Source organism: Myxine glutinosa, chromosome 7 (assembly GCF_964187855.1).
Source record: "Myxine glutinosa chromosome 7, kmMyxGlut1.1, whole genome shotgun sequence".
Classification (NCBI taxonomy): Eukaryota; Metazoa; Chordata; class Myxini; order Myxiniformes; family Myxinidae; genus Myxine; species Myxine glutinosa.
The window spans coordinates 186,188,541-186,209,952 of NC_136267.1; the positions used below are offsets into that span (position 1 = coordinate 186,188,541).

Sequence of the window (21,412 nt, forward strand, 5' to 3'; positions counted from 1 at the left end):
CAACATGAAGTGGTACTCACTGAATGTCCTCAAAAACCTTCACTTTCTCACAACCCTCCGGTGGCTCCCGTTTGAACATGTAGCTGTTGTTTGGCTTTGGTGACGAGGCATACTTTGGGAGGGGTGAATCATCTGGCAATCAAACAATAAAAACAAACCATCAAACAAGCATACGGGGCCTCCAGAAAGTATTCACACCCCTTGACTTTTCACATTTCGTTGCGTTACAGGGTGAATTTAAAATAGATTGAATTGAGATTTTTTTGTCACAGATAATAAATACCACAAAGAACACAGATAAATAATACCCCCATCATGTTAAAGTGGAATTATTTTTTTTTTAGAAATTTTTACCAAATGATTAAAAATGAAAAGCTGAAATGTCTTGTGTCGATAAGTATTCAACCCCTTGAGCTATTACACTCTACGACACCAGCAATGACACTCGAGTCAATAATTATGACATTCCAAATTGAGCTCAGGTGCAACACACAAACACACACACACACACACACACACACACACACACACACACACACACACACACACACACACACACACACCTTGCTTGTGTATTTCGACAGATCCAGGACTGCCAGTGCTGCATTCAGACACGGTGATGCGAGGTGACGGTGAGGTATTGAGGTTGGTGGAGCGGTCACCATTACAGGCATGCCGAGTGCTCAATTTACTTCGACCGTAAACCAATTCGGACTCGAGTGGTGTCTGTGTGTCCACACTGCGCGTGCCGCTGCTCCTCAGCTGACTTGGCAATGGCGCCTGGTGCCCATCAATGCCGTCCCACTGCTGCGAAAACAAAGACAAGCAATATTATTAGGACATAAATACAAAAGTAACTTCTGAGAAGCAAAAGGCAATCCCCAGTCGCACTCTCCAGAACGCAAGAAAGCCATTGTTTTGAGATAAGATAACTTCAAAAATTAGGACACCAAATACAGAAAACATACACACAGTGCATTCAGAAAGTATTCAGACCCCTTCACTTTTTTCACATGTTGTTATGTTGCAGCCTTATGGTGAAATCGTTTAAATTCATTTTTTCCCTCATCAATGTACACTCAATACCCCATAATGACGAAGAGAAAACAGGATTTTAGAAAGTTTTGCAAATTTATTAAAAATAAAAAACTGAAATATCACATTGACATAAGTATTCATACCCTTTGCTATGACACTTGAAATTTAGCTCAGGTGCCTCCCATTTCTCTTGATCATGTTTGAGATGTTTCTACACCTTGATTGGAGTCCACCTGAGGTAAATTCAATTGATTGGACATGATTTGGAAAGGCACACACCTGTCTATATAAGGTCTCACAGCTGGCAATGCATATCAGAGCAAAAACCAAGCCATGAGGTCGAAGGAACTGCCTGCAGAGCTCAGAGACAGTATTGTGTCGAGGCACAGATCTGGGGAAGCCTACAAAAAAATCTCTGCTGCATTGAAGGTTCCCAAGAGCACAGTGGCCTCCACAATTCTTAAATGGAAGAAGTTCGGAACAACCAGGACTCTTCCTAGAGCTGGCCACCCGGCCAAACTGAGCAATCGGGGGAGAAGGGCCTTGGTAAGAGAGGTGACCAAGAACCCGATGGTCACTCTGGCTGAGGTCCAGAGATCCTGTGTGGAGATGGGAGAAACTTCCAGAAGGACAACCATCACTGCAACACTCCACCGATCTGGGCTTTATGGCAGAGTGGCCAAACGGAACCCTCTCCTCAGTGAAAGACACATGAAAGCCCGCTTGGAGTTTGCAAAAAAGCACCTAAAGGACTCTCAGACTCTCAGAAACAAGATTCTGTGGTCTGATGAAACCAAAATTGAGCTGTTTGGCCTCAATTCTGAGCGTCATGTCTGGAGGAAACCAGGCACCGCTCATCACCTGCCCAATACCATCCCAACGGTGAAGCATGGTGGTGGCAGCATCATGCTGTGGGGGTGTTTTTCAGCAGCAGGGACTGGGTGACTGGTCAGGGTTGAGGGAACAATGAACGGAGCAAAGTACAGAGATATCCTAAATGAAAACCTGAAACAGAGTGCTCAGGACCTCAGAATGGGCCGAAGGTTCACCTTCCAACAGAACAATAACCCGAAGCACACATCGAAGACAACGCAGGAGTGGCTTAGGGACAACTCTGTGAAGGTCCTTGAGTGGCCCAGCCAGAGCCCTGACTTGAACCCAATCGAACATCTCTGGAAAGACCTGAAAATGGCTGTCCACTGACGGTCGCCATCCAACCTGACCGAGCTTGAGAGGATCTGCAGAGAAGAATGGCAGAAAATCCCTAAATCCAGGTGTGCAAAGCCCGTCACCTCATACTCAAGACGACGAGGCTGTAATCGCTGCCAAAGGTGCTTCAACTATGTACTGAGTTGAGGGTCTGAATCCTTTTTTTTTTTTTGTATACAAGATCGAGGCTCGTGAAAGAGCTAACATTAATCACACAAAAAGTCAAACCGACACATAAAACACAAAAAATAAGGGGAGTGGTAGACAAGATGGGGGGAGAGGGGGAAGGACACAAACACAACATTTGAGAGCAGGGACATCGGGAGAAATGTGGGAGGGGGAGGGCTTGGGGGGAGGTGGGAGAGGTATAAAACATATGAAGACTGCAAGAACTTCCAGGAAAGAAGTTGGAATTTCAAAAAAAAAAAAAAAAGTGTATCTGTGGTGAATTAGCAGGGGTAGAAAAGATCAAGGTTTTGGAGGGGGAAGATAAGAGATGGTGGTGGACAGCTGTTTTAAAGACCTGGAGGGAGTAATGGGATTGAAGGGAGTGGGGGAGTTTGTTCCAGAGGTGGGAGAAAAGGGGAATGAAAGCGTGAAGGTGAGCAGAGAGCCTAGATTTTGGCAGTTTAACCATAAGAGGGTTGCAGGCAGATCTTGTGCGACCTGAAGGAATATTGGGGTGACAGAGCACAGAGAGAGCTGGGGGAGCAAGGCCGGAGAGGAGTCGGTAGAAGACAGAAAGACCACCCACCTGCCTGCGGTGAGTGAGTGAAAGGCCCTCGGAGTTAACTTCATCGCAGGAGATTCCAATGATTCTGAAAGCTTTGGTTTCAACAGCGTGAAGCCGAGCTAGGTGTGAGGCAGGAGCACCAGCCCAGAGGGGGGGAACAGTATTCCATTGAGCTGCGGATGAAAGCCTTGTATGTGATGAGGAGCTCAGGTGTGCCAAGGAAGGACTTCGCACGACGGAGGATGCCCAGTCGGCGACTGGCTTTGCAGGCCAGCTTGGAAATGTGGTTTTCCCAAGAAAGATCATGGCAGATAGTGAGACCCAAAAGCTTGAGCGACAGAACTTCTTGGAGAGGATTGTTGAGAAAGTAGATGGGAGGGTTTTCCAGTCGGTCTTTTCGGAGAGACATTGTAACAGTAAGAGATTTGTCAGGATTGAAAGACATGTTCCACTTGTTTGACCAGTCTGTGATTTTGTCCAGGTCTGCAGAGTGAGGAGGCTGCAGACTGCCGATCTGAGGGATGAGGAATGGAGCGACAGATAGTGGAGTCATCAGCAAAGAGATAGAGAGGATTTTCCAGAGAGTCGGAGACAGGAAGGAGAGATGAGAGAAATCCATTCAGGGCCACACGTTGCCTATGACCAGAGAGGAAGTCCGCAAGCCATGAGTGGAGATTTCCATGGATACCATAGGAGGAGAGTTTGGTGAGCAGAGCTGGGTGCCAGACCGTATCGAAGGCACGTGATATGTCAAGTGAGACAGCTCTGATTTCCTGTTTGGCATTGAGGACCTCCATCCATTGTTGAGACAGCAGAAGCAACATGTCCAGAGTAGAATGACCTGGTCTGAAACCAAATTGATGATCAGAGATCAAGCCATTGGAGAAGAGGAAGGATTTGATATCCGAAGCAATGATGGATTCCATGACTTTGCTGATAATTGGAAGCAGGCTGATTGGTCTGTAGTTGCAAGGATCTGTTTTTGCACCTTTTTTGTGTAAAGCGGTAATGTTTGCTGATTTCCAAGATGCTGGCAGATGACCTTGAGTAAAAGAGGGTGAAAATAACAGAGAGAGGGTGAGATAGAGCGGCAGGGCAGGATTTTAGGACCCGTGGGCTGATGCCGTATGGTCCAGTTGCAGAATCAGAGTCGAGGTTTGACAAAACTTCTCCACCTTGTCAGGAGAGGACACATAGTCGGAGAGGAAAGGTGGGAACAGAGAGAGATGGGTTTGGGACACAAGATTTTTAGGCAAACACAGAGTTGAGGCATTCGACTTTGTCACGTGCTGTGTCAACTGTGTAGCCATTTGAGGTAAGGGAGGGGATGGAGGGGGAACAAACACCAGAAACGGATTTGACCAGACGCCACCAGGATTTGGACGAAGGAGACAGGTTTGAGAGTTCAATCTTGAGTGTGGAGAGATAGTGCTTCCTGGCACTCCTGAGGGTAGACACACACTTGTTTCCAGCTTGGTGGAAGGAACTGAGATTGCCTTCAGTTGGATTTGCCTTCCAAGAGGCAAAGGCAAGTTGTTTCAGGGCAACTGCCTCAGCACAAGATTCAGTGTACCATGGACGGGAGGAAGGGTAAGACAACTGAAGACGAGATGGGATAAATCTGTGCATGAGAGAGAGCAGTTTGCTTTGGAAGAATTCCCAGGAAGAATTGATGTCAGAGGCAGTTGAGATGGGAGACCAGTCAGGGTGATTGATGGCTGCTTGCAGCCTGTGCCAGTAGGCATGAGTGAAATGCCAGACTTGTCGGCGCTGAGGAGGCTCTCTGAGAATGGCCAGAGTGATGTCCACTTTAACAAGCACATGATCAGAAGAACCGATTGGAGCAGAAGAAGAGCAGCAGACATTTGCAGGGAAGTTAGTCATAACCAAGTCCAGAAGAGAAGATACTCCATTGACTGAGATCCGGGTCTGGAAATTGACATTGTGTCAGTCCCAATGAGTCGCAGAAGTCCTTTGCTGAGGTGCCATGGCTGGTGAGAGATGAACCCACACCCAGCCAGCTGGCATGATGACAGTTGAAGTTGCCACATATGAGGAAGAGAGAGTTTGGATGAGTTGATATAAGTTGGTCCACGTTGTCTGACAGCGAAATGTAAATGGAGTCATCACTGTTTGGAGGACGGTACAAAACACATATGAACAAAAGGTGGGAGAGGAGAGGAAGCCGTAGCCAGAGGTACTCCTGGGGGTGGGGTGGAGAGAGGGCAATGCAAGGAGAGTGAGGAAGAGAGTTTTTGATAAAGATAGCCACCCCACCACCAGGACGAGGCTCAGGTCTATCATACCGGAGGAGGGAGTAACCAGGAAGAGATATTAAGGAATCAGAGACATCTTGAAGGAGGAAAGTTTCTGTTAAGCAGATCAAGTCTGGATTGTCAGAAGCAACCTGAATGGAGAGATCAATCAGGTTTGAGCGAAGGCCCCGGATGTTTGAGGTCCATACCGTTAATGAGGAGAGAGGAGGAGCATCGGGTGCAGGACAGGGGAGGGGAGGGGTAGGGTCAGATGAAGGATGAGAGGGGGAGGTAGGAAGAGCAGTTGATAGTTTGTCAGAGATTACAGAAGAGTTACAATAAAGGGAAGGATGAGGAGGCTGAAAGGTTTGATGGTGATGGGTTGAGGCACAGTGAGGGGTTGTTTGAGGGGGGGGGGGGGGCAGAGGAAAGTAGAAGGTTGGGGGAGGTGGAGGTATGAGATAGAAGGGAGACGAAGTGGGGAGGAGGCAGCTTTGAGAAGGAGGTGGGAGGAGGGAGAATTGGAGGGGGATGGTTGGGGGGGGGGAGATTTGAAGGGGAGGGGTTGGGGGGTAGTTTTGAATGGGAGGGGCAAGGGGGGAGTTTAGGAGGGGAAGGGCAAGGGGGGAGTTTAGGAGGGGAGGGGCAAGGGGGGAGTTTAGGAGGGGAGGGGCAAGGGGGAGATTTGGAGGGGGGGCAAGGGGAGAGTTTAGGAGGGGAGGGGCAAGGGGGGAGATTTGGAGGGGAGGGGCAAGGGGGGAGTTTAGAAAGTGGATGATTAATGAAAGATGAACATTTATAACAAATTGGGTTTGTTGTGATTTTCAAGTTAGCGATCCGTTTAAGAACGATGGAGGAGGGGTGGAATGAATGAGATTTTAGAGCATGTAGTGAGAAAGAATTTTTTTTTTTTTTTTTTTTTGTATACAAGATCGAGGCTCGTGAAAGAGCGAACATTAATCACACAGAAAGACAAACAGACACACAAAACAAATAACATCGGGAGCGGTAGACAAGATGGGGAGAGAGGGGGAAGGACACAAACACAACATTTGAGAGCAGGGACCGAGAGACATGGATACATCGAGAGAACTGTGGGAGGGAGAGGGCTTTGGGGGGGGGAGGCATGGGAAGGGGGGGGGGTGGTGGGAGAGGTATAAAACATATGGACACTGCCAAGACTTCCAGGAAAGAAGTTGGAATTTCAAACAAGGTGGATCTGGGGTGAATTAGTGGGGGTAGAAAAGATCAAGGTTTTGGATGGGGGAAGATAAGAGATGGTGGTGAACAGCTGTTTTGAAGACCTGGAGGGAGGAGTGTGATTGAAGTGAGTGTGGGAGTTTGTTCCAGAGGCGGGAGAAAAGAGGAATGAAAGAGTGAAGGTGAGCAGAGAGCCGAGATTTCGGCAGTTTAACCATCAGAGGGTGGCTGGCAGATCTTGTGCGACCTGTAGGAATATTTGGGGGACAGAGCACAGAGAGAGCTGGGGGAGCAAGGCCGGAGAGGAGTCGGTAGAAGACAGAAAGACCACCTACCAGCCTGCGCTGAGTGAGTGAAAGGCCCTCAGAGATAGCTTCATCGCGGGAGATTCCAATGATTCTGAAAGCTTTGGATTCAACAGCGTGAAGCCGAGCTAGGTGTGAGGCAGGAGCACCAGCCCATAGGGGAGAACAGTATTCCATTGAGCGGCGGATGAAAGCCTTGTATGTGGTGAGGAGCTCAGGTGTGCCTAGGAAGGACTTCGCACGACGGAGGATGCCCAGTCGGCGACTGGCTTTGGAGGCCAGCTTGGAAATGTGGTTTTCCCAAGAAAGATCATGGCAGATGGTGAGACCCAAAAGCTTGAGCGACAGAACTTCTTGGAGAGGATTGTTGAGAAAGTAGATGGGAGGGTTGTCCAGTCGATCTTTTCGGAGAGACATAGTAAGAGTGTGAGATTTGTCAGGATTGAAAGACATGTTCCACATGTTTGACCAGTCTGTGATTTTGTCCAGGTCTTCAGAGAGTGAGGAGGCTGCAGACTGCCGATCTGAGGGAAGAGGAATGGAGCGGCAGAGAGTGGAGTCATCAGCAAAGAGATACAGAGGATTTTCCAGAGAGTCGGAGAGATCATTGATAAAGACCAGAAAAAGCACAGGGCCCAGCACACTGCCTTGGGGAACTCCAGCCTGAACGGGAAGGGGAGGTGAGAGAAATCCATTCAGGGCCACACGTTGACTACGACCAGAGAGGAAGTCCGCAAGCCATGCATGGAGATTTCCATGGATACCATAGGAGGAGAGTTTGGTGAGCAGAGCTGGGTGCCAGACCGTATCGAAGGCACGTGATATGTCAAGGGAGACAGCTCTGATTTCCTGTTTGGCATTGAGGACCTCCATCCATTGTTGAGACAGCAGAAGCAGCATGTCCAGAGTAGAGTGACCTGGTCTGAAACCAAATTGATGATCAGAGATCAAGCCATTGGAGAAGAGGAAAGATTTCATATCCGAAGCAATGATGGATTCCATGACTTTGCTGATAATTGGGAGCATGCTGATTGGTCTGTAGTTGAATTATAAGAGATTGAATATTTTTTGGAAATGGAATGAGGTGAAGAGGAAATTGAAAGGAGCCTTTTAAATAGAAAGAAAAACAGCATGTTGTAATATACGACTGAATAAAACACTCCAGGGGAAAGTTTAAACATATTTAAACAGAACCGTGAAAAACAATCTTATATTCACAAAAATAGCAATGAGGAGAGGGAGCCTCGAGGGACACCACGAGTCACTTGAACAGGGCAAAAGGTGGAAGGCAAGGGGATAATGGGGGCGGGGCGGGACAGCGCACATGGACAGAGGCAAAAGCACACGATGGGACAAAAGCACACGAGGAGACAGGGAAATAAAAGTTTTTTTGTTTGTTTTTTTTGGGGGGGGGGGTGGGGGGTGGGGGTTACAACGTTAGACAAAGAGTAGATGTTCGGTGAAGTTTTGGGGAGAAGAGAAAATCAAAAAACCTAGCAAAACCAGCGAAGGAAGGAACAAACTTCGACGGGGGAAGCCTGAGGCTGCAAGGCCTCACACGCCGCGCGGCAAACAAACGATTAATTTATTTTATTTATTATTTATTAATTAATTTATTAATTATGTATTCTCCTTCCACAAACTATTAATTTATTTAATTTATTATTTAATTAATTTATTATTATTCTCCCTGGTTATTAATTTATTTAATTTAAAGGTAAACACCGAGATACTTCCAAGGGGCACACTATAGGTTCACACACCGAAAGATAAATAGTTTCGACAAAATACAATTGTGAACAGACTTAACTTTGAAAACGTGGAGACCGTGTGGAGCTTCGAAAATCCATGACGTCGTCTCCAAGATCTTATATGGATCGCGAGATACTTATGTGAATGTGATATTTCAGTTTTTTATTTTTAATAAATTTGTTAAACTTTCTAAAATCCCGTTTTCTCTTTGTCATTATAGGGTATTGAGCGGAGATTGATGAGGGAAAATATGAATTTAAACGATTTCACCATAAGGCTGCAACATAACGAAATGTGAAAAAAGTGAAGGGGTCTGAATACTTTCTGAATGCACTGTATGTAATATTATGTACTTTTTTGTTCGATAGTTCTGTCGAATCAATATTGTTACATGAAATGGGAAGGGGGGGGGGGGGCGGAGGGGAGACATTCATGGTTAGGTCATGCTGAGAATAGTATGGACTATGTGATAGCGTAGTGCAAGTTCCTCTTGTAATAGTTATTTTTATAGCGGTAACTCGTATTGTAAAACATGCACTGAGGAGACGGTGAGTGTTAACTTTCAAACACTATGGAGTTCCATCAGCTTGTCGATAATTTAGGTACACCCACCCCCCTCAATCCTTTCAAAAGACTTTGCCAGAGGTGCTGAACAAATCAAAAAAGCTCGATACATCTTATATGGACCGGGGGCACTTCAGGTTTGTGTAGAAGCACCTTGAAAATAAAATGGTTAACATGAGCCAATCAAAATCAGCCAAGTTTCCACATCAGAAAGATTATGAAAAAAACTTGCATCTCGGTTATAGGCCATTGGCAGCGGTTGCCCGGCCAGGTTAGCTTTTCCTGGCTTCAGGACGTGTTGGACATGGAAATCCTGTGGAGTTATTCGACTCATTGTGGTTACCTTTTGCTTGAGGGCTAGGGCAACACTCGTCGACCCTACATCACAACATACCTTCTATAGTGGGCGCTGGTGGCCTCAAAACAGACCTCAAGGCCAACACCTGATAGCTTAGGACCATGCCCACATTCTGAAGCACCTGCACCCAAAATTTGGGGCCTCTAGGTGCTACGGCTCAGCCATGTAAGTATAACGTACAAACACACAAAACCTTGAAGATGTTTATAAGATAATTCGAATTTCAACACCTGTAACTACATCCTGTAAATATTAGAATTGTAACCAAGATGGCGTTTATCAACAATTGTGCTGCTAATGCCTCTTTATAGTTTGTGGAAGGTATTTGTTGTTGCTTTGATGGAAAAACAAAAATCTGAATTGTACGTTTGAGACCAACATTGTCGGTGTCGGCACGATTCATTCTCTTGAACGACAATACAGGTACGCCATCATGTTGAGCAAACTCACTCGGAGCAGACAATCATTTTCTCCACCATCACAGATGAACATGTGCTCGAGCTCCTGGTTCACGCCCTCTACGCTGTTCTTTGTGACGCGGGGTGAAGCCGTCTTGAACCAATGTCGAGTGCCAGACACGGGGATCGGGTTTGATCTACATATCGATACCTGAAAAAAATAAAAAAATAAATGAGCACACATAACAGGTCGATTGGTGGACCGCAGCATGTGATAATGCAAACCATTTTTCTTTTTTTTCTTTACAAGAGGGAGGCTCATGGAAGAGCAAGGTGGGACCGACAGTGGGAAAATATCAAGGGAATGAACGAACAGGAAAAGAGGAGAAGGAGGAGGAGAAGAAGAAACAAAAAGTTGCAAGTAAGATGGTCGGGTAAGGAAACGTTAATGGGGGTAATACACCTTAATGGGTCAGAATTGGCATTGACAGAGATGGAGGTTCACTGCTCACTTGAACACCTGGAGTAGTAGAGGACCTGGCTTAGACATGTATGCACATAATTTAGGAGAGGATAACTCAACTGTTATAGGCTAATATGACCTCAAGGAACAACTTGGGATGTGTGCCAAAATCTCTATCCGGGACGAAAAGCCCGAAAATGACCACGCCCTTTTAAAAATGACCACGCCCTTTTTCATCAGAAGTGCTACTTCCGACATAATAATGATAATAATAATAATAATAATAATAATAAAGGAGTCTTATATAGCCCCATCAAGCAGAGCAAACTACCCTCATGGCGCTTTACATTATCATGCGAATGCACACACACCGCACACACACACACACAAACATACACACACACAGACACACCTTCACTCTTGCCCTATTCCTCTCCCTCCCCATTCAAAACCCACAGATGTGTACTCCACCTCCTCCTCCCCTCCCTCCCCAGCACATGTACACAGACATACTCTCGATCTCTGTCCCACCTCAAACCAAAGGGAAAACAGGACTTAGACTTTGAAAGACTTGTGAAACAGATAGGTTTTGAGGGAGGTTTTAAAGGCAGGAAGAGAGTCAACATGTCAAACAGAGGAAGGCAAGTCATTCCAGAGCAGAGGTGCAGCAAAGGAAAAGGATTTCTCGCCAAACGACTTGGTGCTGGTGCGCGGCGGCTCTAAGGTCATAGAGTTGTCGCTTGAATGAAGCCGTCACCGAGGTTCATAGAGAGTGAGCAAATCGGAGAGATAGTGAGGTCCCGTTCCACACAATGATTTATAACATAGTGTGCAAATTTTGTATTGCACACGAGCAGAGACAGGCAGCCAGTGTAAAGATTCAAGAAACGGAGTAACATGGTCAGACTTCTTCGCCTTACAGACAAGCCGAGCGGCAGAGTTTTGAACCTTTTGTAACTTATCCAAGAGAAACTGAGGGCAGCCAGCATACAAATAATACAATAGTCTAGCCTTGAGAGGACAAGGGCACAGACCAGAGTTAGAGCAGCTTGAGGAGTAAGAAAGTGGCGAATGGATGCGACCTTTCGCAGCTGAAAGTATGCTGATTTGCAAGTTTCAAGTACTTGCTTGGAAAATGTCATAGCTGTATCTTCGAAACCGTTGGAGCTACAGATTTTCTGAGGTGCTCAAAATGTTCAGAATGGCCATGTTTAGGGGGACCATAGAAGAGTGTAAAATTTCTAATTTGATATTTTACGAGAAAATGGCTAAAAACCGTTGGTCAACTTATTACCATAAAACTACCTACATACTGGAATTGCCATATATTTATAACAGTTGAGTTATCCTCTCCTAATTATGTGCATACATGCCTAAGCCAGGTCCTCTACTAATTAATATAATCATTCAATTATAAACTAACAAGACTGCTTCATAGCACCAGTGCTACAAGATCCGGAGAGAGTGAAACAGTGAGAGAACGACTTATCCATCCAGTGTCACAGAGATAATATCCCACTGAAGTACAGCGAAATGGTAAGACAAGCTTTAATTTATTTACCTAGTCTTATATCTGTGGCTTCTGTGGGTTAGAAAAGTAGAAAGGCACCTCGCCACGGTAAAGGGAGGATGCAGTAAAGGAGACGCATTTTGCAGTTTGCGTATGTTACAGTACACCCAGTACAGTACAGTTGTGGTTCCACCTCTACCGCGGATTAGAGGCCAAGAGGGGTCTTTTGTTTGATGGTAGAGCAAACTTTAGTCTCAGCTTTGCCTAGCAATCTAATAGTGGTATTGAAGGAACTGCGCTCCAACGCGAGTCGAAAGAATTGACGCGACCAAAGACGGAATTCGTCCGAGTTGCTTTATTGAAACAAAACAGCTCAGGTATTCTGACAAGCCCGTTTTTCGGGCAACAATATATATACACATTTATGTCGGGAAGTTTGCCCGGCAAAAGCTATACCGGGCATGCCCGGGTATCAAGGGCGAGCCTTGGAAAGGCGAGTCTGGACCTGCCCGGGCGTGTTTGGCTGCGGCCTGGCAAGTCGAGGCTGGGCGTGCCCGGGCGCTCTGGGCGAGCACTGGAAAGGCGATAGCGGGCATGCCCGGACGCTCTGGGCGAGCCCTGGAAAGGCGATAGCGGGCATGCCCGGACGCTCTGGGCGTGCCCTGGAAAGGCGATAGCGGGCATGCCCGGACGCTCTGGGCGAGCCCTGGAAAGGCGATAGCGGGCATGCCCGGACGCTCTGGGCGAGCCCTGGAAAGGCGAGACCGGGCGTGCCCGGGAGGTTCAGGCGTGCCCGGGAACAGTGAGTCCGGGCATGCCCGGGAGAGGCGCGTCTGGCCGTGTTCTGGCCGGTGCAAGGCGATTATGTACATCCAGCGGTAACCGCTACACACGCCCCTCCAGAATCGACCTGCACCGGCAGGGTCAATTTAAGGGGGGTCCGGATGACCCGGCCGAAGCGACCCCTGGAGGGTCGTGGGGAGGGGTCTGACGTGGTGGTGGGTGGTCGAGCGGGGGGAACTGTGGACGGGGGGCGGCCTCGCCGCGGAGGAAGGGCCAACCGTGGTGGTCGGTCGACGTCCATGTGCGCCGGTTTGAGGCGGTCCACAGAAATCCGGTCCGGCCGGCCGCCGAAGTCGACGATGAAAGACTTGTCGCCCCGTCGCAGGACCCGGAAGGGCCCGTCGTACGGCGGCCGGAGTGGCCCCCGGTGCGCGTCATGACGCACAAAGACGTACTCCGCTGTGCGAAGCGCCGGGGGGACGTAGGACTGGGGGCCACCGTGGCGGGACGTCGGCACGGGGGCAAATCGTCGGGCGGCCTCCTGGAGGTCCGAGCGCTGGTGAGCGGCGGACCAGGGACTGGTAGCGTCAGGCACGAATTCGCCCGGGACGCGGAGTGGCTGGCCGTAGATGAGCTCGGCGGCGGACGCCTGGAGGTCTTCCTTGGAGGCCGTGCGAAGGCCCAAAAGGACCCACGGCAGCCGGTCGGCCCAACCGTCGTCCTGAAGGCCGGCCATGAGTGCGGCCTTCATGGAGCGGTGAAACCGCTCGCACAACCCATTGGCTTGGGGGTGGTAGGCCGTGGTGCGGTGCAGCGTGACCCCCAACGAACGGGCGACCGCGCCCCAAAGCTCAGACGTGAACTGTGGGCCGCGGTCGGATGAGATGTCCGCTGGTGCGCCGAAGCGCGCGACCCAGGTGGCGATGAACGCCTGCGCCACGTCGGCGGTGGTGGTGGAGGTGAGGGGCACGGCCTCCGGCCACCTGGTGGTCCTGTCCACCATGGTGAGCAGGTGGGTGAACCCCCGCGAGGGGGGCAGGGGACCCACCAGGTCCACGTGGACGTGGTCGAAACGCCGTTCAGGCACGGCGAAAGGTGCCAGCGGGGCCTGGGTGTGGCGGTGGACCTTGGCTCGCTGGCAGGCCGTGCAGGCGTTGGCCCAGTCGCGGATGTTTCGTCGAAGGCCGTGCCAGACGAAACGCGCCGACACCAGCTTCTGAGAAGCTTTCCGGCCCGGGTGAGAAAGGCCGTGGATGGAGGCGAAGATGCGGCGCTGCCAGGAAACGGGCACGATGGGGCGAGGCTGGCCCTGGGAGACGTCGCAGAGCAGGACGGTGCCCGCGAAGGGGATGTCGGCCAGGCGGAGGCCCGTGTCCGCCACGCGGAGTGCCTGCACCGAGGCGTCGGTGGTCTGGTCGGCCGCCATGAACGTGAAGTCCACGCCGAGGTGGACCGCGTTCGCGCTGGCCCGCGAAAGGCAGTCGGCCACGGCGTTGTCTTTGCCGGCGACGTGCTGGATGTCCGTGGTGAACTCCGACACGGCGGAGAGGTGGCGCTGCTGGCGGGCCGACCACGGCTCCGTGACCTTAGCCATTGCGTAGACCAACGGCTTGTGGTCGACGAAAGCCGTGAACGGGCGGCCCTCCAGGAGGTGTCGGAAATGGCGAACGGCCAGGAATAGCCCGAGCAGCTCGCGGTCGAACGTGCTGTAGTTTAACTCGTTCGGCCGGAGTTGCCGGCTGAAAAAAGCGAGTGGCTGCCAAACCCCGTCCACCGATTGCTCATGGACGGCGCCCACCGCGTAGTTGGAGGCGTCCGTAGTGAGGGCGATGGGCGCGTTGAGCACCGGGTGAGCCAGCAGCGTTGCGTCGGCGAGGGCCCGTTTGGCACTGGCGAAGGCCGCGTCCATGGCCGCGGACCAAACAATGTCATGCTTGGCCGGCTTGCCCCGGAGGGCCTCGTAAAGGGGCCGCATGAGCTGAGCAGCGCGGGGCACGAATCGGTGATAAAAATTCACCATGCCGAGGAACTCTTGGAGGGCCTTGATGGAACGGGGACGCGGGAACGTGGTGATGGCCTCGACCTTGGTCGGCAGCGGCATGGCCCCGGTCTTGGTGATGCGGTGGCCCAAAAAGTCAACGGTCGTCGCGCCGAAGTGGCATTTGACCGGGTTGACAATTAAGCCGTGCTCGCTGAGGCGACCGAACAGTGTTCGGAGGTGGAGGAGGTGCTCAGCGCGGGACGTGCTGGCGACGAGGATGTCGTCCAGATAGACGAAAAGAAACGGCAGGTCGCGCAGCACACCGTCCATCAAGCGCTGGAACGCCTGGGCCGCGTTCTTGAGGCCAAACGGCATCTGCAAAAATTCGAACAGGCCGAACGGCGTGATGACGGCCGTCTTCGGGACGTCGGCCGCCCGGACAGGTACCTGGTGGTAGCCCCGTATCAGGTCAATTTTCGAAAAGATGACCCGTCCCGCCAAACGGGCGGAAAAGTCCTGAATATGCGGGATCGGGTACCTGTCGGGGGTGGTAGCGTCATTGAGACGGCGGTAGTCGCCACACGGGCGCCATCCACCCCCCGGCTTTGGCACGATGTGCAGTGGCGAGGCCCACGCGCTATCGGAGCGCCGCACGATGCCGAGGTGCTCCAACGCGTCGAATTCGGCCTTTGCCACAGCGAGCTTGGCTGGGTCGAGGCGGCGGGCCCTGGCGTAGACTGGCGGGCCCGTAGTGGGTATGTGGTGCTCGATCCCGTGCCGCACCGCGACGGCCGAAAACGTCGGCCGCGTGAGGGCCGGGAATTCCACGAGCAGGCGAGCGAACTCGTTCGTTGCCGGGAGGGCGCACGCCAGTTCGGTCGGCGCGGAGCTGCTCATTGTGCACGCCAGGGAGCTGAAGGTCTCGGCATGGACAAGGCGACGTCGTTTGACGTCGACCAGCAGCCCGTGCGCGCAGAGGAAGTCGGCGCCCAGCAAAGCCACGGGGACGCTGGCGGTAACAAAAGTCCATTGAAAGCGCTGGCTGCCGAAGCAGAGGGTGACGACGCGTGGGCCGAAAGTGCGTATGGCCGAGCCATTAGCAGCGACCAAAGAGGGGCCGCAAACTGCGTCCAGCCTGTCCTGCTCGGAGGCAGGTATGACGCTCAGTTGGGCGCCGGTGTCGCACAGGAAACGCCGTCCAGACGCTTTGTCCCGAATAAACAGCAAGTTGCCCGAGTGGCCGGCGCTCATGGCTGGGAATGAACGCCGGCCCGGCCGTTTCCCGACCTGCCGAAAGTGCACGGGGGCCGGCACGTCCGAGCCTTGTGTCCGAACCTGGCGTGGTAATAACACCACGCCCGGTCAGGTGGAGGCCCCGGCCGTCGTGTCGGAAGCAGGCGGTGCGGCGTGGCGGCCGCCAGTTGCACCGGCAGTTCGGCCTCCAACCGCGCAGGGCGCTCGGGCGTCGCCTCGGACGGCGGCGGGCTCCAGGTAACCGCGCCGATGTGCTGGCCCGCCGAGGAGATCTTATCGGCTTCCCTGGCGAGGGCGCGGGAATCCGTGATCAACGTGCCAGCCAGGGCGAGGCGTACCGGGTTAGGCAGCTGACGGAGGAACAGCTCCCGGAACAGGAATGCCGGAGAGTGCTCGCCGAGCAACGAGAGCATATAGTCCATGCGCTCGGACGGGCGCGTGTCGCCGAGCTCGGGCAGGTCAAGCAGGCGCCGTGCGCGTGCTGCCGGTGAGAGGGCGAAAGCGCCGAGGAGGAGCGTCTTCAGCGCGTCGTATTTGTCAGCAGCCGGCGGGTGCTGGAGGAGGCTCAAGGCGCGGGCCGCGGTGGTGGAACCGAGCGCCGCCACAACATGGTGGAAGCGGGTGTCGTCCGCGGTGATGCCTCGCAGGGCGAACTGGGAGTCCGCCTGGGCGAACCAAACAGCCGCGTGAGTCTCCCAGAAGGTAGGCAGTTTAAGCGTCACTGCCGTATCCATGTCGGTAGGTCACCAATGAAGGAACTGCGCTCCAACGCGAGTCGAAAGAATTGACGCGACCAAAGACGGAATTCGTCCGAGTTGCTTTATTGAAACAAAACAGCTCAGGTATTCTGACAAGCCCGTTTTTCGGGCAACAATATATATACACATTTATGTCGGGAAGTTTGCCCGGCAAAAGCTATACCGGGCATGCCCGGGTATCAAGGGCGAGCCTTGGAAAGGCGAGTCTGGACCTGCCCGGGCGTGTTTGGCTGCGGCCTGGCAAGTCGAGGCTGGGCGTGCCCGGGCGCTCTGGGCGAGCACTGGAAAGGCGATAGCGGGCATGCCCGGACGCTCTGGGCGAGCCCTGGAAAGGCGATAGCGGGCATGCCCGGACGCTCTGGGCGTGCCCTGGAAAGGCGATAGCGGGCATGCCCGGACGCTCTGGGCGAGCCCTGGAAAGGCGATAGCGGGCATGCCCGGACGCTCTGGGCGAGCCCTGGAAAGGCGAGACCGGGCGTGCCCGGGAGGTTCGGGCGTGCCCGGGAACAGTGAGTCCGGGCATGCCCGGGAGAGGCGCGTCTGGCCGTGTTCTGGCCGGTGCAAGGCGATTATGTACATCCAGCGGTAACCGCTACAGTATAATTGTATTGGTGATAGTGATATCCCATGCCGATCGAGAATTTGAAACATGTTTATTTTATATTCAGGATGAGGTACCTCTCGCTGCTCCTTGTGCTACACCTAAGCCGATCAAGCCGATCAATCGAGGAGTGCATCCTATGCCAGAAGAAGAAGCGATCCGAGTACCTCTCGCTGCTCCTTGTGCTACACCTATGCCGATCAAGCCGATCAATCGAGGAGTGCATCCTATGCCAGAAGAAGAAGCGATCCGAGTACCTCTCGCTGCTCCTTGTGCTACACCTAAGCCGATCAAGCCGATCAATCTCGAGGAGTGCATCCTCTGCCAGAAGAAGAAGCGATCCGAGTACCTCTCACTGCTCCTTGTGCTACACCGAAGCCGATCAAGCCGATCAATCTCGAGGAGTGCATCCTATGCCAGAAGAAGAAGCGATCCGAGTACCTCTCACTGCTCCTTGTGCTACACCTAAGCTGATCAAGCCGATCAATCTCAAGGAGTGCATCCTATGCCAGAAGCAGAAGCGATCCGAGTACCTCTCGCTGCTCCTTGTGCTACACCTAAGCCGATCAAGCCGATCAATCTCGAGGAGTGCATCCTATGCCAGAAGCAGAAGCGATCCGAGTACCTCTCACTGCTCCTTGTGCTACACCTAAGCTGATCAAGCCGATCAATCTCGAGGAGTGCATCCTATGCCAGAAGCAGAAGCGATCCGAGTACCTCTCGCTGCTCCTTGTGCTACACCTAAGCCGATCAAGCCGATCAATCTCGAGGAGTGCATCCTCTGCCAGAAGAAGAAGCGATCTGAGTACCTCTCTAGTGGTGAAATCGGCAGGGGGTATGTTGTTTCGCTTGCCAAACAAACAGAGAGTAATGACACTCGAGCAGCTAGGGTTCTTCGACTGAGTGCAAGAGCAGGGTATCATAAAATACCACACCTCATCTTGCTACAGAAGTTTTCAAAGGGATATGGCGAAGACTGGCAGCATAACCCAACCATTAGAACAATCAGAACCATCTCAGCAGGGGCTTATAATGATACATCTGAGCGCAGCAAGAGATTTAAGACCAGTGTAACTACAAATGTCTATCATTTGTGGTGCAGATCGCAAGACAGTTAAACAGAATAAAATACACACATTGTTCAGAATCTGTGAAAAGCCGATGGGCCAAAAACTACTAAATGCGGCCATGTTGTTCAAGGACCAAGTGTACACTGAAACAGCGGCAATGTGTGAGCTCGATGATGTTTTTGCGGCTGATATCCGATATCACGACCATTGTTGTAAAGGCTATTTCAATAAATATCACGCTAAAATTGAGGAAATACTGAAAAACCTCGAAATGGAGGATTCGGTAACAGCCGGAGACGACTCCTTCAAGGCTAGATTTTTAGCCCTTGGGCTTGATTTTAGTAGGTCAGCACACAGTCTGACTTCCATCAGAGACAGGCTAAATGAAGATTCAGCTGGGATAGTGTCAAACAGAGCTGTAAAGAAGCTAATCATCGAGCTGTATGGAGACGCCGTCTGCTTTACATACCCAAATAACAAACAAATATCCCAGATGGTACTTTGTACCAAGAGTTCTCCAGAGGCCTTGGTAGAGTCCCTGAGAGTTTCACCTGTCAAACGGGTTGCAACTGAACTGGCGCAGGAGCTGAAAGAATACAGGTTTGGACTGCAGATGAGCTTCCGTGAGCCCCAAGACCTCCAGCTGTCCATGGACAGATTCATTAAGAACCCACCACCAAGATGGGAGGAGTTTTGCTCCTATATTTTCAAGGGGAAAACAACCTCTCAGCTGAAGACTGATGTAGTCTTTCAAATTCTGCACTACATCCTGACTGATGGCAAGGAACCAACACCTTTCCATGTCATGGTGGCTCATGGAGTGCACAGTCTGACACGATCAAAAGAGCTAGTGACCGCTCTTAACCATCACGGAATGTGTGTCAGCTACAACACAGTCAAGAGGATTGATGTAGACCTCGCTGAACGGATCATCACTACAGCAGGTGACAACAGAGTACCTCTTCCCGCTGTCCTTGAAGCAACAAGCCCACTAAATGGGGCATTTGACAACTTTGACCGCAATGAAAGCACTCTGGCAGGAACAGGCTCCACACACGATACCATCCTTGTTCTCTTCCAAAATGTTCCAATTAATCGGGAGAAACCATCAGAGGAGAGTGAGATCTCTGCAAGGCCCCTTGCCACTCAGAGCCGGACCACAGTAACGCTTAGGTCAAAAGTCAGTTGCCAACAGCTCATCAGGATGGGGGCAGTGAAGGAGCACGGGGAGATACCCACCAACTACAAGGTATCAGAGACCCTCTCCAATTCTACTACACTGGGCCTGATAGCCCCAGCAACAGTTGTTGATCCAACAACAGTCTCTACTACAGCAGCAGAACCCTCTACCTCAGCAACAGAGACCACCACTGTAGTATCTGATGTGATACACACTTCCATGGCAACAGACCCCTCACCCTTGACAACATGCCCCATCACATCCTGCACTGATGTTCTGAACATTTTGAGCACCTCAGAAAATCTGTAGCTCCAACGGTTTCGAAGATACAGCTATGTCGGAAGTAGCACTTCTGATGAAAAAGGGCGTGGTCATTTTTAAAAGGGCGTGGTCATTTTCGGGCTTTTCGTCCCGGATAGAGATTTTGGCACACATCCCAAGTTGTTCCTTGGGGTCATATTAGCCTATTAGTAAGGTCGATATATGGAAAATACCCCCTCAACCCCCAAAAAATTGCTACAAAAGGTTTCTCAACTGATTCTGGTAGGGTTTAGTGTACTTTATAACATACTAAAAGTTTACCAACGTAGGACCCCCGGAAAAGTGTTTTTTTCAAGATGGCGTCCAAGATGGCCGCCGAAACCTCTTAATGATCATAACTATGTAACTATCAACTCAAATTTGATGATCTTGGTGTCTATCCCTAGGTTTTTGGGGGCAAGGAACACATTAAGACCATTAAAAATGAAAGTGGGCCATTATCTAACAGGTTGAGGGGGCATTTTCCATATATTGACCTGAAGAATGTGTCGAATTGGATCTAACTGAATAACTAATTCTCATCTTTCTCTTTTTCAGACATGATTCAACAATGAGTGCAAGCACAGCCAGTCAAGCTTTTTGTCCAATCTGCAAGGAGGAGATCGAGGATTCCAGTGATAACTGGGTTGCAATTCAGTGGAAGGGGGCGAAGGGAATAAATGAAGCCAGTGTAAAGCGGAAGGACGATCTTGTAGTTGAAGCCAGTACTAAAGTGCATAAAAGCTTGGAGAGATCTCGCGAGATCTTGGAGACGGCGGCAGGGATTTTCGAAGCCCCACACGGTCTCCACGTTTTTCGAAGTTAAGTCTGTTCACAATTGTATTTTGTCGAAACTGTATTTATCTTTCGGTGTGTGAAGTTATTGTGTGCAACTTTGGTTGTTTCTCGGTGTTTATCTTTCATAAATTGATCGTCTGTTTGCCGTGTCGCGAGCAAGGCCTTGTACAGTGTGCACTGTACAACCTTGAGGCTTTGTTTTTCTCTCAGTGGTCCGTCGTTTGTGATCCAATAACTTTCGTTCTCTGTATTCCCAGTCTTTTCATCCATAGCCTACTTCCTTGTGTAAATCTCAACTCAAAAAAAAAAAAAAACAATTCCTTCTCTGTTCTCATTCGTTTATTCATTCTTATTCGTTCGTTCGTTCTTCGACCACGTGTTTCTCCCCCATTTCCCCAGTTAGTTTTCACTCATTAACCTTCAATGTTTACACTTTCCCCTCAAGTTATGTATTCCGTCATATTTTATAACACCTTTTTCTTCTTCTTCTTTAAAAGGCTGCTTTCGACTTGCTCACCAAATCAATTCATCCCCAAAAAAATATCCATCTCCTATAGTGCCTTTGTTCTACATTCCCTAAACTCTCCTGCACTCCATCCTCCATCCAGCGTCCTTAAACGTATTTTTAACTCGAAGGTCACAAGAAACTCATTTTGCAATAAATGTTCGTTTCCCATAAATCGTACACTTTCAAAAATCCAATCTCACCCCTCCCCTCCAAATCTTCCCCATAACCCCTCCCCTCCAAATCTTCCCCATCACCCCTCCCCTCCAAATCTTCCCCATCACCCATCCCTTTCAAATCTCCCCCCTTGCCCCCTCCCTCCTAAACTACTCCCTCACCCCTCCCCGCCAAGACGCCCCCTCGCCCCTCCCCTCCTAGACTCCTGCCTCACCCCTCC

General features: G+C 50.8%; 1 protein-coding gene across 3 annotated transcripts in view; it reads right to left on the reverse strand.

Annotated features, from left to right (window-relative positions):
* Positions 1 to 21,412, reverse strand: part of LOC137431898 (glucocorticoid-induced transcript 1 protein) — a 114,380-nt gene that overhangs the window by 24,643 nt on the left and 68,325 nt on the right. For 2 of the 3 annotated variants that reach the window (XM_068123730.2, XM_068123729.2), the window contains exons 5-7: positions 9,865 to 10,023; positions 564 to 807; positions 21 to 132 (exon numbers count right to left, since the gene is read on the reverse strand). In XM_068123730.2, the coding sequence (XP_067979831.2) occupies positions 21 to 132; positions 564 to 807; positions 9,865 to 10,023 (515 nt within the window). The remainder of the gene's footprint in view (positions 1 to 20; positions 133 to 563; positions 808 to 9,864; positions 10,024 to 21,412) is intronic. The other variant, XM_068123731.2, reaches the window with a different exon arrangement.